The sequence below is a fragment of the Schistocerca nitens genome, chromosome 1 (genome assembly GCF_023898315.1).
Source record: "Schistocerca nitens isolate TAMUIC-IGC-003100 chromosome 1, iqSchNite1.1, whole genome shotgun sequence".
In the NCBI taxonomy this organism is placed as follows: Eukaryota; Metazoa; Arthropoda; class Insecta; order Orthoptera; family Acrididae; genus Schistocerca; species Schistocerca nitens.
Genome location: NC_064614.1, coordinates 643,693,112 through 643,708,861, shown reverse-complemented (window position 1 = coordinate 643,708,861; position 15,750 = coordinate 643,693,112). Strand labels below are relative to the sequence as shown.

At 38.4% G+C, this 15,750-nt stretch overlaps 1 protein-coding gene across 1 annotated transcript in view; it reads right to left on the bottom strand.

Moving 5' to 3' along the window:
- Positions 1-15,750, bottom strand: part of LOC126258329 (uncharacterized protein C05D11.1-like) — a 123,764-nt gene that overhangs the window by 76,174 nt on the left and 31,840 nt on the right. The window contains exons 6-7 of the mRNA XM_049955634.1: positions 976-1,098; positions 652-806 (exon numbers count right to left, since the gene is read on the bottom strand). Coding sequence (XP_049811591.1) covers positions 652-806; positions 976-1,098 — 278 coding nt within the window. The remainder of the gene's footprint in view (positions 1-651; positions 807-975; positions 1,099-15,750) is intronic.

Genomic DNA, 15,750 nt, shown 5'->3' with positions numbered 1-15,750 from the left:
AGTTCCTTAATTTAAAAATTTTAATACCTGAACAACTTCATTTACATCATGAACTGTCAGTATACAGAGAACTTATGTACACTACTACAATGTCTGAGTGCGAAACATCCCAAGAGATTAAAATTATGTGGCAGAAGGGAACTTGAAACAAGACTCTTGTCTTTTATGGATGTGTTCTGACCAAATGATCTACCTAGGCACTTTTCAAAGCCCACCTCTAAGATATAAACAATAAAGGTACCCTTACAATACTTTTCTATTCCAAAGGTGTTCTCCAACACATTGGGCAGAACTAGCATTCCCTGGAGAAATGGTAGTGTGGAGAGTGGCTACTCAACAGACTAAAGATTGTTTCCTGCCACTGATTGAACAAACAGTCTACATTTATCAGCATGTTTCATAACAGCATAATTGAAAGATTCGCTTTGGAAACAACCTTTCGATCGTAACCATGCCACTATTGCAGGAGTCCTTCTCCAGTAAGGTATGATGGGAGAGACTCTGCAAAGTTCGGAAAGGAGGGACAAAGTACTGCCGCTGGTACTGCAGAATTGGTACCAACTGCAGAAACAAAAAATTGCCAGTATTTTACAAATACTGTCAGCTGTTGATGTGTTTTCTGCCAAATATTTCTCTGAAGCTGCAACAGACCTATATAGTTCCTTGACTGCAGAGGGCCCCCGCCATGCGATGTAGACCATACCATGATCCTCCTCATCGCATGGGTATGGTACTTCCAAATCCAAGCTTTCAGTCAGCGGAGGCACTGGCGACTGCCACGGACGTGTGAAGGGACCCCTACTTCCCTGCAATAATTTAAAGAACTGAAAACTATCTGTTTGAAAAGCATATATAGTTTTATGATCTCTACAAGAATTTGCAATTACAATTTTATTGCGATATTCAAGACATGCTTTGCCAATGTGCTATTTACCCAAGAGTTAGCTTGTCACTACTTTTTTTCACAATACCAACCTTAGAAAAAATTTTCTCCTCGAGTGGGACCAAAGCTTCAAACACATCTTCTGGTTTCACTTGCCCAGTAATGATTAAAGTCAGGTTCTCTGGTCGATAGAACTGTTTATGGTAATTGCGCACCTGTGGATCAAGAAGTGTGTCACTTAAGAAAAGCGAATGAAATATTATAGACAGACAGTATAAAGATTTTGCAGAGCCATTATAAACAGAATAAGAGAAATAAGTTCAGATTCTTCGAATAATAATAATAATAATAATAATAATAACAGATCTGAGGAATGAGCTGTGTGTAGCATTTTTATAACAACGCCCCCACAGTATCCCGGCAGTATCCCAGAAGATCAGAAAAGACTGCACGAGACATTCAACTGCATAGGATGCTGCCATTCGTCACAGTCAACATTCTGTTTAGATGGTGAAAAGATAACTGAACTCCATAGGGTGCTGCCATTTGTCACAGTCAGCATTCTGTTTAGATGGTGAAAAGATAACTGAAGTCAGTGACTGCAGAAGGAAACACTCTTGAAAACTTTCAATCATGTTAGAGCAAGTGGTTACAGAAATATGTGTTCTGTAATGGTACCGAGAATCAGGGACTGATTTTCATGCATAAACTCTGCTGATGAGCAGATCTGTCTCCAAGGAACAGCATTAGCTGTTGGATTAGGTACTATCAGGACAGATCCAGTTGCAATAAACAACCTTTATAGTTCAACTGACTAAGTTCCGCAAGGAAACTGTGAAACTGATAAAACAAACAAATGAGAGAAGCATAGTAATAGTAACAGAACTAGCAGTACAAACAATAGTAGTAGCAGTTCTGTAATTGGCTAAAGAATCAATGGCTCAAGTCAATTCCAGAGGCAGCAGCTGTCACAGTGGTATTTATCTAATGCTCATAAATTGGCAATGCATCAGCTCACGCACCCAATGGAATGATTCTTTGACATAACCAATGTGAAGCGAGAAGAGCGGCACCGTATTTTTAGCGCCAAAATTGAAACTATTGCTTTTTTTTTATTAGCAAGTTTTGAGAGAAGTATTTTGTGATTATGGCACGAGTGCTGCAAAGTGGACCAATTTAAGTGATTTAGTTCTGTATGGCAGTGTTGTCCAATGGTGCATGTCTCATGGATTAATTGCAGAAACACAAAAATATGTTAAATGTGGTTATGAAATGACTATGCAATCAAACTATGTGAGCATATCGAGTAAGTGGGTCAATGTTTTTTAATCAGATCACGGAGAATGGTAGATGGATCAATGTTTATTAACAACATAGCCACACATTCAATACATTAATAAACACTGATCCATTACCTTCTCACATCATTTAATTACAAAAACAATGATCCACTTACTCAGTGTGCTCGCGCACATTGATTGCATAGCGACACTGAGCAGAGAAATATTTCTCTGCTTTTTTGAATATATCATAGGTTGCGATGCTGTCCTTTGTTTGCAGACACTAGCACAGTTTAAAAAGCTGCAGCTCAAACAAGAAGCAATTAAATTTATAACCATCATTTACAGCAATGTTTCACCCTTTCTTCCTAATGTATTACTGTTCAACACTTCATCAGACCACTGCTCTCATATTTGCTGTGTAACGCAAATAGCTGACACACCTCCTTTTGTTCCTATCATACCTCAGGGCCAGCACTGACCACATTCCCGAACGAAAGCAGCTGGCCCTATTCTAGACTTTTACTGAGATCAATGGCAATTTTGTAGTGTTGAAAAAACATTTTTCTTTTTCTGTTTCTTCTTCAGAAGTAATAATTTTTTGGTGATATTACTATGCAGCAAGCAGCACATATTTTTTAATTCTTCAAAGTGACCATCTAGGATCACATAACTTAAATTCCTTTTGCTTCTTAGTTCTTCCTTATTTTTCCATATTCAATCTTGTTCCCATGTTGTCTTCTCCTTTTTCCTGTCCATGTCATCCGTGATTTCTTATTTATTCAACCACAAAAGCCTACAAAATTTAGTATTCCATTCAGAATCATTTGCTTCTGTTATTTAGCAGTCTTTCATGTTGTTTCCTTCCAGCTCTTTTCTTATTTCTATAACTCATGCTACTGTGGACTTCTTTTTCCATAAATAAGAAATATTTGTTTTGTTAGCATGTTCTCATTCAATCAATAGAGATGTCCAAAGAAACATTTTGCATAAGTTCTGAATGTTTTGTACATTTTTGTAGAGCTTCTCATTCCTTCTTGTTTTCTAACCACCTGTTGCTACTGAACCCAGTTTTCTAATCATCCATCTTTCAAGTACTTTATTCTGTACAGCTTGCAGTTCACCATTAAGTCTTCACAGGCATATAAACAGTCTTGTCTTCTCACAGTGGCATAGCATTTTAGTTTTGTACCAGTAAACCCCTGACTGTTTAAAGAACTGAGCTGCCATGTATAAAACAGCTTCAAACATCTGGTGACAAATGAGCTAATGTGTTAAATATTTGCTTTCCGTATGTAAGAGAGAAAAATTTTGAAGTTATGCTTAAAGTTCAATAGAAATCATTAAGTGCTCTCATTATGAAACACTGGATGAATATAAACTGGGTAATTTGCACTGCATATTAAGCAAGAATGCTGAAGATTAGATGGGTAGATCACATAACTAATGAGGAGGTATTGAATAGAATTGGGGAGAAGAGGAGTTTGTGACACAACTTGACAAGGAGGAGGGACCGGTTGGTAGGACATGTTCTGAGGTATCAAGGGATCACAAATTTAGCATTGGAGGACAGCGTGGAGGGTAAAATCGTAGAGGGAGACCAACAGATGAATACATTAAGCAGATTCAGAAGGGTGTAGGTTGCAGTAAGTACTGGGAGATGAAGAAGCTTGCACAGTATAGAGTAGCATTGAGAGCTGCATCAAACCAGTCTCAGGACTGAAGACAACAACAAAAACAAAAACAACAACAACAACATTAAGCAAGAACTACTTTATCATGCATCTCAATGTTCTCCTGAACTATGTGTCATACAACAATATAATTTTTCAGGTACATTTAGTGGTATGTGTAGATACCGTATGCAAAGTGAGTTGATGGTAAACAAGTAACAAATTTAAATGTCATGCCTGATGAAGCTTTACTGCACATCATTTTAAGCAACACCTCGTTTTTCACTAATCTTAATTTTTATGACTTTGTATTTCCTGAACTAAGTGTCAGACCAGGATATAGTTCTGCAGGTACATTCCAGTGGTATATGGGGATACTGGCTGCAAACTGTGTTACAAATAGAATTAACAGCGAAGACATAATAAATTGAAACACCGTGCCAAATGCTGCATGAACAGTGAAAATTCAATAAACTTTTTTCCTTTCATCATTTTGTGGGTGGGTGGATGGGTGAGTGGGGGGAAGGGGTTTTCCAGCAAGAAACAGTTTCAAAAATGTTTGAAATTACGTGTAAAGTTTATTGGAAGTCACTAGGTGCTATCATTCTCAAATCATCATCATCAGTTGTCTGCTATATTAGCAGGTCCTCTGCCTCTCCATTTTCTGCAATCCATTGCTTCCTTCTTAAGGCTGCTGTATGTTGTACAGTCCATCATGTCATCCAGTATCTGGAATCTCTTTCTTCCTCACTTCCTTTTCCCTTCTACATAACCTTCTAAAGCTGTTTTTATCAGTCTGTCATTCTTTCTTAATATATGCCCAATCCAATTTCTTTTTCTTCTTTTTATTACATTTAGTAATTGTCTTTTCTCTCCCACTCTTCTCAATACCTCTTCATTTTTTACTCTCAAATACTAGATGAATAAAGTCTAGACATTTGTACGCCATCAATTACATTGCCTTGAGACAAACACCAAGTTACTAACTGTAAAATTTGTCTTATTTAACCTTAGGTTACAGCTCTTAATTTTAGAAGATTTTGACAGCACTTTAAATTTTTACATTCAGTCAATAATCAAGAAAACATGGAAAAATACACTTTTGTTGTCCCTGAAAACCATTAATAAGCAACCTGTAAATGGATCAGAGATGCCTTGATCCAGGTTCTGAGATTTCTGAAGATGCTTTTCTTGTTGTACACATTGTTTGTTGAAACATTTGCTCTTCCCATTTTGCCAACTCTTACATCAATCTCAAATGTTTCTAGTCAAATTTGCTGTACAGTATCTCAAAAATATTTAAATTTTCAAACTTGCTCTATTTTACTCAGTTGTGTTTATGTACTTTGGTGCATTTTTTAAATATTTGTCATGGTGTTTGTTTCTACCGACGAGTGAGTGGCTGTGGAGGCCTTCACTGCATCACTCGCATTGTTAGCGGGTTGCAGCTGGACAGCCCCCTTACGCCTTTAGGTGCTGCAGTATGCCAGCAAGTGGCATGTGCAGCTTAAATCATTTGAGTTAAATAAAAGCAATGATATTCAGTTACCTAATGTTGTTCTATGATTTTTAATCTTAACTCTATGCAGTGCCCTGTAAACAAAATTACCGCTATGCCAAACAAGCCACCCAGTAAAAGTAGATACTATACTTGGGGCTACCCTTCCGAAGCCAAGGCGGGTTCCCAGCTTCTTTAAAACACAAGCAGTAAAGGTGATAAGTCGTGCCCTTGCCTAATATCAGTTGCTACTCAAATGCCCGAGTTATTTTGTAAACAAATTTAACTTAAGATATCATATTTGTTTGAGTTTCATGAATTATGTTTGCTGAATTTGCTTTGGCACTGAATTCTTTAATATTTTACCTATTATTTCTCTGTCTACAGAATCATATGCTTTCTTAAAACAAATAAATGATACTGTTATAAGTTTGCTCATTAACATTCTGTGGCAAATCATTGATTTTAGATTAAACAAAATGTCGTGTGGCTAGAGCCTGCCATTGGGTAGACAGTTCGCCTGTTGCAAGTCTTTCAAGTTGACGCCACTTTGGCGAATTGCGTGTCGATGGAGCTGAGATGAGATGGGATGAGACGATGATGATGATGATTAGGATAACACAACATCCAGTCCCCAAGTGGAGAAAATCTCCGACCCAGCTGGGAATCGAACCCGGGCCCCTTGGCATGACATTCCATCGTACTGACCACTCAGCTACTGGGGCGGACATTGATTTTATATAAAAAGTCTGTTCTGTACATAGTCTTCCCTTTCGAAAGCACCCAAATGTTCACTCATTTGCTGTAGAGGTGAATTTTTGATATTTTGTATGTCATTGGTAGAAGTGATACTCCCCTGTAATTCTTGAAATTTTGTATGTATTGCTTCTTATGTAGCGGGTTAATTATTGCTACTTTCCATTTGATGGAATATTTTCTGTTTTCCAAATGTTTTCAAAAAACAAATGTAGAGCTCATCTAATTCTTGATTCTGACAGTTTGAATAATTCTGCAGTAATTGAGCCTCTCCCACTTTTGTTTTCATTTTTGTGTGTTCTGATGATTTCATGAATTTATAGCAATGTTGATGGGAAATCTCTCTCAGTATTTTCTTATATTACTGAAAATTCTGATTTAACTGTAGGAACTGGACAGTTTAAACACCTGTCAAAAATTTTTATTAATATTCCACAATATTGTTTGTTATTTATACAATTTTGCCAGTATCATATTTGAAAGAAATGCTTACTACCTGATATGCTTTAAACACACACTTAAAAGCCTGGAAAAAATCTCTAGTGTTATTTTTGGTGAAATTTTGTTGTATTTCCATAAGCTGAGATATTTTAAAGGTTCTTTTGATTTTCTGGATTACTTTTTATGTTTCTTTTACTTGTTGTTTCAATTGTTCTAGGTGTTGATATTGTTGCTGCTCTTCTTTTTAACATCTCCAGTTTTGAGCCCTTTGTTCTGGAAGTTCCACACAATGCCTGTTCCACAATATCCTCTTTCTCTTCTTGGTCAAACATTATGTCTTTTCTGCCACATTAATAATTTGTTGTTGGAATTCATGCCATTCACCTTTTAGTTGTTTCAATTTCTTCTCTAAATATTTCTATATTTTCTTTTGTAATACTGGCTGTACTGATGTATCTCTTAACTTTCTCAGTTGTCTTCTTTATTAAATATGGGAATAATTAAATTTGGTAAAAAGTTTCAGACAGATTATATAATAGTAAGACAGAGATTTAGGAACCAGGTTTTAAATTGTAAGACATTTTCAGGGGCAGATGTGGACTCTTACCGCAATATATTGGTTATGAACTGCAGATTAAAACTGAAGAAACTGCAAAAAGGTGGGAACTTACAGAGATAGGCCCAGGATAAACTGAAAGAACCAGAGGTTATAGAGTGTTTTAGAGAGACCATTAGGAACAACTGACAAGAACGAGGGAAAGAAATACAGTATCTTTGAGAGATGAAATAGTGAAGGCAGCAGGTAAAAAGACGAGGGCTAGTAGAAGTCCTTGGGTAACAGAAGAGATACAGAATTTAATTGATGGAAGGAGAAAATATAAAAATGAAGTAAATGAAGCAGGCAAAAAGGAATACAAATGTCTCCAAAATGCGATCGACAGGAAGTGCAAAATGGCTAAGCAAGGATGGCTAGAGGACAAATGTAAGGATGTAGAGATACATATCGCTAGGGGTAAGATTGATACTGCCTACAGGAAAATTAAAAAGACCTTTGGAGAAAAGAGAACCACTTGTATGAATATCAAGAGCTCAGATGGAAAACCAGTTCTGTGCAAAGAAGGGAAAGCAGAAAGGTGGAAGGAGTATATAGAGGGTCTATACAAGGGCGATGTTCTTGAGGACAATATTATAGAAATGGAAGAGAATGTAGATGAAGATGAAATAGGAGACATGATACTGCGTGAAGAGTTTGACAGAGCACTGAAAGACCTAAGTTGAAACAAGGATCCAGGAGTAGACATCATTCCATTAGAACTACTGATAGCCTTGGGAGAGCCAGCCCTGACAAAATTCTACCATCTGGTGGGCAAGATGTTTGGATTCCATAGAAATGCTGAAACACATGAGGAAATAGTGACCCTACAACTAATCTTAGAAGAAAGATTAAGGAAAGGCAAACCTACGTTTCTAGCATTTGTAGGCTTAGAGAAAGCTTTTGACAATGTTGACCGGAATACTCTCTTTAAAATTCTGAAGGTGACAGGGGTCAAATACAGGGAGAAAAAGGCTATTTACAATTTGTACAGAAACCAGATGGCAGTTATAATAGTAGAGGGACATGAAAGGGAAGCAGTGGTTGGGAAGGCAGTGACAGAGGGTTGTAGCCTATCCCCGATGTTATTCAATCTCTATATTGAGCAATCAGTAAAGGAAACAAAGGAAAAATTTGGAGTAGGAATTAAAATCCACAGAGAAAAAATAAAAACTTTGAGGTTTGCCGACGACATTGTAATTCTGTCAGAGACAGCAAAGGACCTGGAAGAGCAGTTGAACGGAATGGACAGTGTCTTGAAAGGAGGATGTAAGATGAACATCAACAAAAGATGAGGATAATAGAATATAGTCGAATTACATTGGGTAATGCTGAGGGAATTGGATTCGGAAATGAGACACTTAAAGTAATAGATGAGTTTTGCTATTTGGGGAGCAAAATGACTGATGATGGTTGAAGTATGGAGGACATAAAATGTAGACTGGCTATGACAAGGAAAGAGTTTCTGGAGAAGAGAAATATGTTAACATCAAGTATAGATTTAAGTGTCAGGAAGTCTTTTCTGAAAATATTTGTATGGAGTGTAGCCATGTATGGAAGTGAAACATGGACAATAAATAGTTCAGACAAGAAGAAAATAGGAACATTTGAAATGTGGTGCTACAGATGAATGCTGAAAAATAGATGGGTAGATCACGTAACTAATAAGGAGGTACTGAACAGAACTGGGGAGCAGAGAAATTTGTGGCACAACTTTACTAGAAGAAGGGACCTGCTGGTAGGACACGTTCTAAGGCATCAAGGGACCATCAATTTAGTACTGGAGGGAAGCATGGAGGGTAGAAATCTTAGAGGGAGACCAAAGGATGAAAACACTAAACAGGTTCAGAAGGTTGCAATAGTTACTTGGAGATGAAGAAGCTTGCACATGATAGAGTAGCATGGAGAACTGCATCAACCAGTTTCTGGTCTGAAGAAGAAAACAACAACAACAATTAAATTTGAACCTTAGAAAGAATGATCTGAATTAAATTTCTATCCTTGATATTCCTTTTTGACACGATTATGTGATCCAGCTGAAATTCTCCTAGAATTGGGTACACTCAAGTCTTGGATTTTCTTAGTAGATTGTGTAAATTTATGGGCATAAGTTTGAAGTTGAATATTTTACACATACAGATAAGTATTCCACCATTTTTGTATTTTCTTCTCAAGTCTGCTGAATTATTCTTAAATTTCTTTTCCTCCCCTTGCACACTGAAATTGATGATATGTATTTTAATGTACGTTGGAGATTTCAAATTATAAGAGATCCCAAAATTGATTCACTTTGTGTAGATTTCTTCTGTTATCTCCATTTATGGGTACTTCAAAATTCATAAGAGTCAATCTTTTATTCTTGCTCTTCATTGTGAACATGGACATCCATTCTGACTGACTTTAAAGCTACTATACTATAAATGATATTTTTGTTGACATAAAATGATGATCCAAAAATCAGTACTTTCTTTTTTGTAACTGCTAGTTGCCCTTTATATATTCTGCAACATTGTGTATCAAATACATTCTCCTCCAAGACCCTAATTTCCTGCAATGTTAAAATCAGTATATGGTTCTTCTATAGAATTAATTGCAATTCTTTCCATTTTCCAGCTTTCAAAAGAGTTTATGTAGCCTATTCAATGTTCCAAAACAGTACTTCCAAACAATAGAAAATCCAGGGAAGAATCATGACAATATTATGGATAGGTCTGGATTCAACAGCCAGAGACTATCATTTTTTACATGTTTGACAGTCTTTTTGTTGTGCCTATCTGTGAGTCAACATATCCACTACAGGGTAAGCAGCAAGTCATCCTTTTCATAATAATGTCAAAACAATGCCCCCTAACTTAAACTAGGAAGGTATTTCAGCATGTTCAAGTTCTCCTTCGCCGCAAATGCTGGAACTTACCAGAATTACCACCTGAGATAGAGCACCTATTACACAAACATTCTACAATTTGTGATTGTAAACTGTAGGTAGCAGGAAATGCAGTCATCATGGAATTCTGAGAATAAAATCAGGTAGTTTGCTAAGCACATTACTGATTTAACAGGAAATGCAGTCATCACTGAACTCTGAGAATAAAATCAGGTTGTTAGCCAAGAACTTTACTGATTCAACCATTGCTAATGTGTAAAACAGATGTTGCCAGAGCACCATTACTAACATCTGGAATTATCATGCCTTCTGTCCACTTCATTCTTAAACAGTACACTGCCTCTTTTGCCAGCTCCAGTGTCTGATGTCCACTTCTCTGCCTTGAGGTAATAGTAATTATTATATATATATTTTTATTAATACAAATATGTGGGTTGTATGGACTATTTCAATTATCTTTTATTTGTTAAGTATAAATAAATACAATTTTCCACCATTTTTGTCATATTTGAACCATTTATTTCAATATCTGTTAACTTTTATTTTTACAGAATAGATGTCAGATTCTTTTCAGATTCTCTCACTTCTTATGCTCTCTCTTGGAGTAGCCTTCAACTGCACGTGAGAATCTCGTTTCTGGTGCTCAGATCTAGAATTCATCTCTGCAGTTTAGCACACGTCTCACTCCTGTAAAACAAGAGCTGAGAGTCGCTGTTCTGTGGAACGTTTGTAGCATTTCTCTTAAATCCACCAAATGGCCAAGGACACCCACATGGCACTCTCCTGTACCAACTTGTTTAGGGGCTCTCTGGAGGAAACCTTGTCTCCCAAAACCCCAAATCCCTTATCTGGTTCAAGTTCATTGACGATATCTTCACGATGTGGGCCCAGTGCCAAGAAATCCTACCCTCATTCCTCCACAGCCTCAACATTTTCTCTCCCATTTAATTCACCTGGTCCTCCTCAGCCCAATGTGCTACCTAGTTGGACATTGATTTCCATCTATCTGATGGTTTCATCCACACCTTCTGTACATATCAAGCTAATAAGCAACAATACCTGTATTTTGATAGCTATCACCCCTACCACAGCAAAAAAATCACTTCAATATAGTCTGGCCACCTGTGGACTGAACTATCCATTGTTCTGGAAGTCTTAACTCCTTAGCCCACACACAGATTTCCTGTGCCCTATCTCCGAACACCCCTAATCTCCACACCAGCCCCATGAACCAGCTCGCTTCACTATTTATCATCATGTCCGGTAATGATGGCCTACCCTATACTCTTACCACCCTTCATAAAGTGGTATTCTGCCACCCGCTCAATCTACACAATATCCAGTGTGGCCCACTCACTCCCAACCCCTTGCCATAAGGAGTCTTATTTCTGTGGAATATTCGTGTGCAAGACCTGTCCAATTCACCCACCCAGCACATACTGTTGCAGTCCTGTCACAGGCTTATCCTTACCCCATCAGAGGCAGAAGGAGAGGCACCCATTAGTGCCACTATATCAAACACTAGTTCTGATGCAATTTCTGCACAGCATTTTATGTGAGCAAAATCTATCAATTTGATATCCATCAGAATGAATGGTCACCATCTTGCTATGGCTGAGAGAAGAACTGACCACCCAATGCTGAAAATGCTGCTGAGCACAGCATGCTCAATTTCAATTGTTTCTTTCTGACCCATGCCCTCTGGATCCTTCCCCGAAACATCAGTGATTCTAAACTGTGTAAATCTGATTTGTTCTTAAACACATACTTCATTCCCGTAATCCTCCTGGTCTCAATCTCCACTAGCCCTTGTCTCACACACCACCTCTACACTCACCCTGCACCATAACCCTAACTTTACTCATACTGCACTCACATCACCTTTCCCACAGTCTCTCCTTCCTCTTTCGTTCCAGCCACTTTCTGTCCACATCATCATTACCACATGCTGCATCAACTCACCAGTGCTGGTGACCATGAGTCATATTCCTATCCCTGCCACCTTCCCCCTACATCCTATCCTGTACACCTGCTGCTTCCCTCCAAGCTGTTACCTCCTCCTCCCCAACTTTACCTAACTCTGCCTTCCTCCTTTTTCCATCTACCCACACAACCGACACAAACTTTCATCACAGTCAACCTTCATAACTGCAATCCCAGCATTGTGTATTTCAGTTGGTACTATGTAGCTCTACAGACAGATATGCCTGTTGACTATTCAGTGCGTATTATTCTGCGATTTGTTTCCTCTACTTCTAAATTATTATATTCTCCCTGAACCTTCCATTATCATATTAATCCTACTACATGCTTTTATGCAAACAATGTGTGCTATGTGTGTTTCCAAATTACAGTGAAACCCTGCTTTTACACTTCTGAAGGGACTTCAAAAAATGATGTAAAATGTGGGAAATAACATTTTAAGCTGCAAAAATTATGTATGGGATCCCCCTTGCATTTTCACACTTTATTTGTGATATATGTACACAACAGGCATCAAAAGACTTGTCAGGGACTTGTTAATTATCTAATATAAACTGCTGATGTAACTGTAACTGATAACGGTCTGGGAAATAGGAATGTTTGACTCAATCTAATACATCATAAGCAATGTTTTTGAAAGTCTGTAGCCATCATTTGTTATTTAAATGCTGAAATACTGCACTACTTACGTGTTTTTTTATGCTTAGAATGGCACGTTTAAAGAATTTTTTCTCGTTGTCATGGGCAAATACACTACTGGCTATTATAATTGCTATACCACGAAGATGACGTGCTATAGACGCGGAATTTAACTGACAGGAAGAAGATGATGTGATTTGCAAATGATTAGCTTTTCAGGGCATTCACACAAGGTTGGCGCCGGTGGCGACACCTACAACGTGCTGACATGAGGAAAGTCTCCAATCGATTTCTCATACACAAACAGCAGTTGACCGGCACTGCCTGGTGAAACATTGTTGTGATGCCTCGTGTAAGGAGGAGAAATGCGTACCATCACGTTTCCGACATTGATAAACGTCGGATTGTAGCATATCGTGATTGCGGTTTATCGTATCGTGACATTGCTGTTCGCGTTGGTCGAGATCCAATGACTGTTAGCACAATATGGAATCTGTTGGTTCAGGAGGGTAATACGGAACGCCGTGCTGGATCCCAAGGGCTTTGTATCACTAGCAGTCGAGATGACAGGCACCTTATCCGCATGGCTGTAACGGATCGTGCAGCCACGTCTCGATCGCTGAGTCAACAGATGGGGACATTTGCAAGACAACAACCATCTGCAGGAACAGTTCAATGAAATTTGCAGCAGCATGGACTATCAGCTCGGATACCATGGCTGCAGTTACCCTTGACGCTGCATCACAGACAGGAGTGCCTGCAATGGTGTACTCAATGACGAACCTGGGTGCACGAATGGCAAAACGTCATTTTTCGGATGAATCCAGGTTCTGTTTACAGCATCATGATGGTCGCACCCGCATTTGGTGACATCGCAGTGAACACACATTGGAAGTGTGTATTTCTCATCGCCATACTGGCATATCACCCGGCATGATGGTATGGGGTGCCATTGGTTACACGTCTTGGTCACCTCTTGTTCGCATTGACGGCACTTTGAATAGTGGACGTTACATTTCAGATATGTTACGACCCGTGGCTCTACCCTTCATTCGATCCCTGCGAAACTCTACATTTCAGCAGGATAATGCATGACCGCATGTTGCAGGTCCAGTACGGGCCTTTCTGGATACAGAAAATGTTCGACTGCTGTCCTGGCCAGCACATTCTCCAGATCTCTCACCAATGAAAACGTCTGGTCAATGGTGGCCGAGCAACTGGCTCGTCACAATACGCCAGTCACTACTCTTGATGAACTGTGGTATCGTGTTGAAGTTGCATGGGCAGCTGTACCTGTACACACCATCCAAGCTCTGTTTGACTCAATGCCCAGGCTTATCAAGGCCATTATTACGACCAGAGGTGGTTGTTCTGGGTACTGATTTCTCAGGATCTATGCACCCAAATTGCGGGAAAATGTAATCACATGTCAGTTCTAGTATAATATATTTGTCCAATAAATACCCGTTTATCATCTGCATTTCTTCTTGGTGTAGCAGTTTTAATGGCCAGTAGTGTATGTAGATAAGTATTTTGTGCTGCGTTTGCACATGGTGTTCTGCGTCTCTCCTGTAGTCATCTTTTTGAGGTTATCAGGTACTGTGCCTCCTCAGTTATGCAGAAAACCACACACTTGCAAACTATCACTCACATTGTTTGTGTGACATCGCAAACAAAAAAAATTAATTAATTTAAAAAAGCACATACATAAATACTGCACTTGACAATGAGAATAAATTCTCGAAACCCATTTTGCTCAACATGAAAAACTTGCGTAACCAGTGCTTGTTTATACTAAAAAGTAAAAACATTTGAGCAACACGAAAGTGAATGACAGTGTCAACTAGCGCTACAAGTGGACAAACTCCGAAACTCGCTAAATATGATTCGACAAAGGTGACAATGATCACAACAATCATGAAAATGTGTTTGTGCAGCAGAGACAGTTTGGAAACTTGTTGTGATTGGTCATAACATCTTTATTCGAACGAACCTAGTTACTTCCATCAGCCACGATGCCAAGTAGAGCTTGGCAGCGGCTGGAAATACAGTACGAACTGTTGTAACTGTTACACGTTTACTAGTTCAAATCCTCTGAGTATAGCACTCTGGTGTAATGAAACTACTTACTATTTATAAACATTACTGGATGGCCAACATCATGCCAGTGTCATTTTCTTCTCCATGAACACTTTTTCGTAATGTGTAAATCGCAGGAAAACTATAAATATGTTGACGCAAAATCTGAAGCAAACGAACATTGTGGACTTAGGAAATTTGACGGGAACGATAAAAAATGTCGTAAATGGCGGGAAAATGTCAATTCCAGGAACATAAAAGCGGGGTTATACTGTATATTCTTGGCACTTCTCAATTATCTGTTACACATTGAACACAGCAGAGACACCTCTCAAGATGGTCTCTAAGAAGACCAAAGAAATTTTTCTTATCAATGTTCTAATTATTTTCACAAAGATTTTATATCTTGAGTTAGGTAAACATATACTTCTGTATTTGACCGAGTCACTTTTATCCTTCCTCTTGAACAATGATACAACAGGACTCTCTTCTTCACATAGCACATGTTTAAAATTATGGCATAGGTTTCCTCCAACTGTACGCCAAAAATAACATTTTATGTAACTGTAACTTTCTCTTTAATATTTTCTTGCACATTGCTGCCTGCCATGAACATAATATTATCTGTAGTTTATATAGCAAGTCCAGCTCTCCCAATGATTTTAACCTCACATATTAAAAGCTGCATTTAAAGGGCTTAGGGAGAGAAGTAATTTTTAAATGTGCAACACATTCATCTCATATGAAAACACTGCCAGCAGACAGTATCCTGTATGAACAGAAACGAGGTGACTTCATCCCAACAGAAGTAACTAGATATAGTTACACCACACATAGACATGCTTTCACCATCAGCAGTTTCTCATCTCAACATGAGATGATATCCTGCAAGGAAGTGATACACTGTGCTGCTTACATTCCCTCTAAGCTCCTTGCTTGTTTCATTTTGTATACTAACCAATTAACTCTACCACAAGCCAGTGAGCTAAATCCATGAAGAGGGAACAAAACTCTATATGCAGGTCAGTCTAAGGGGGAGCAG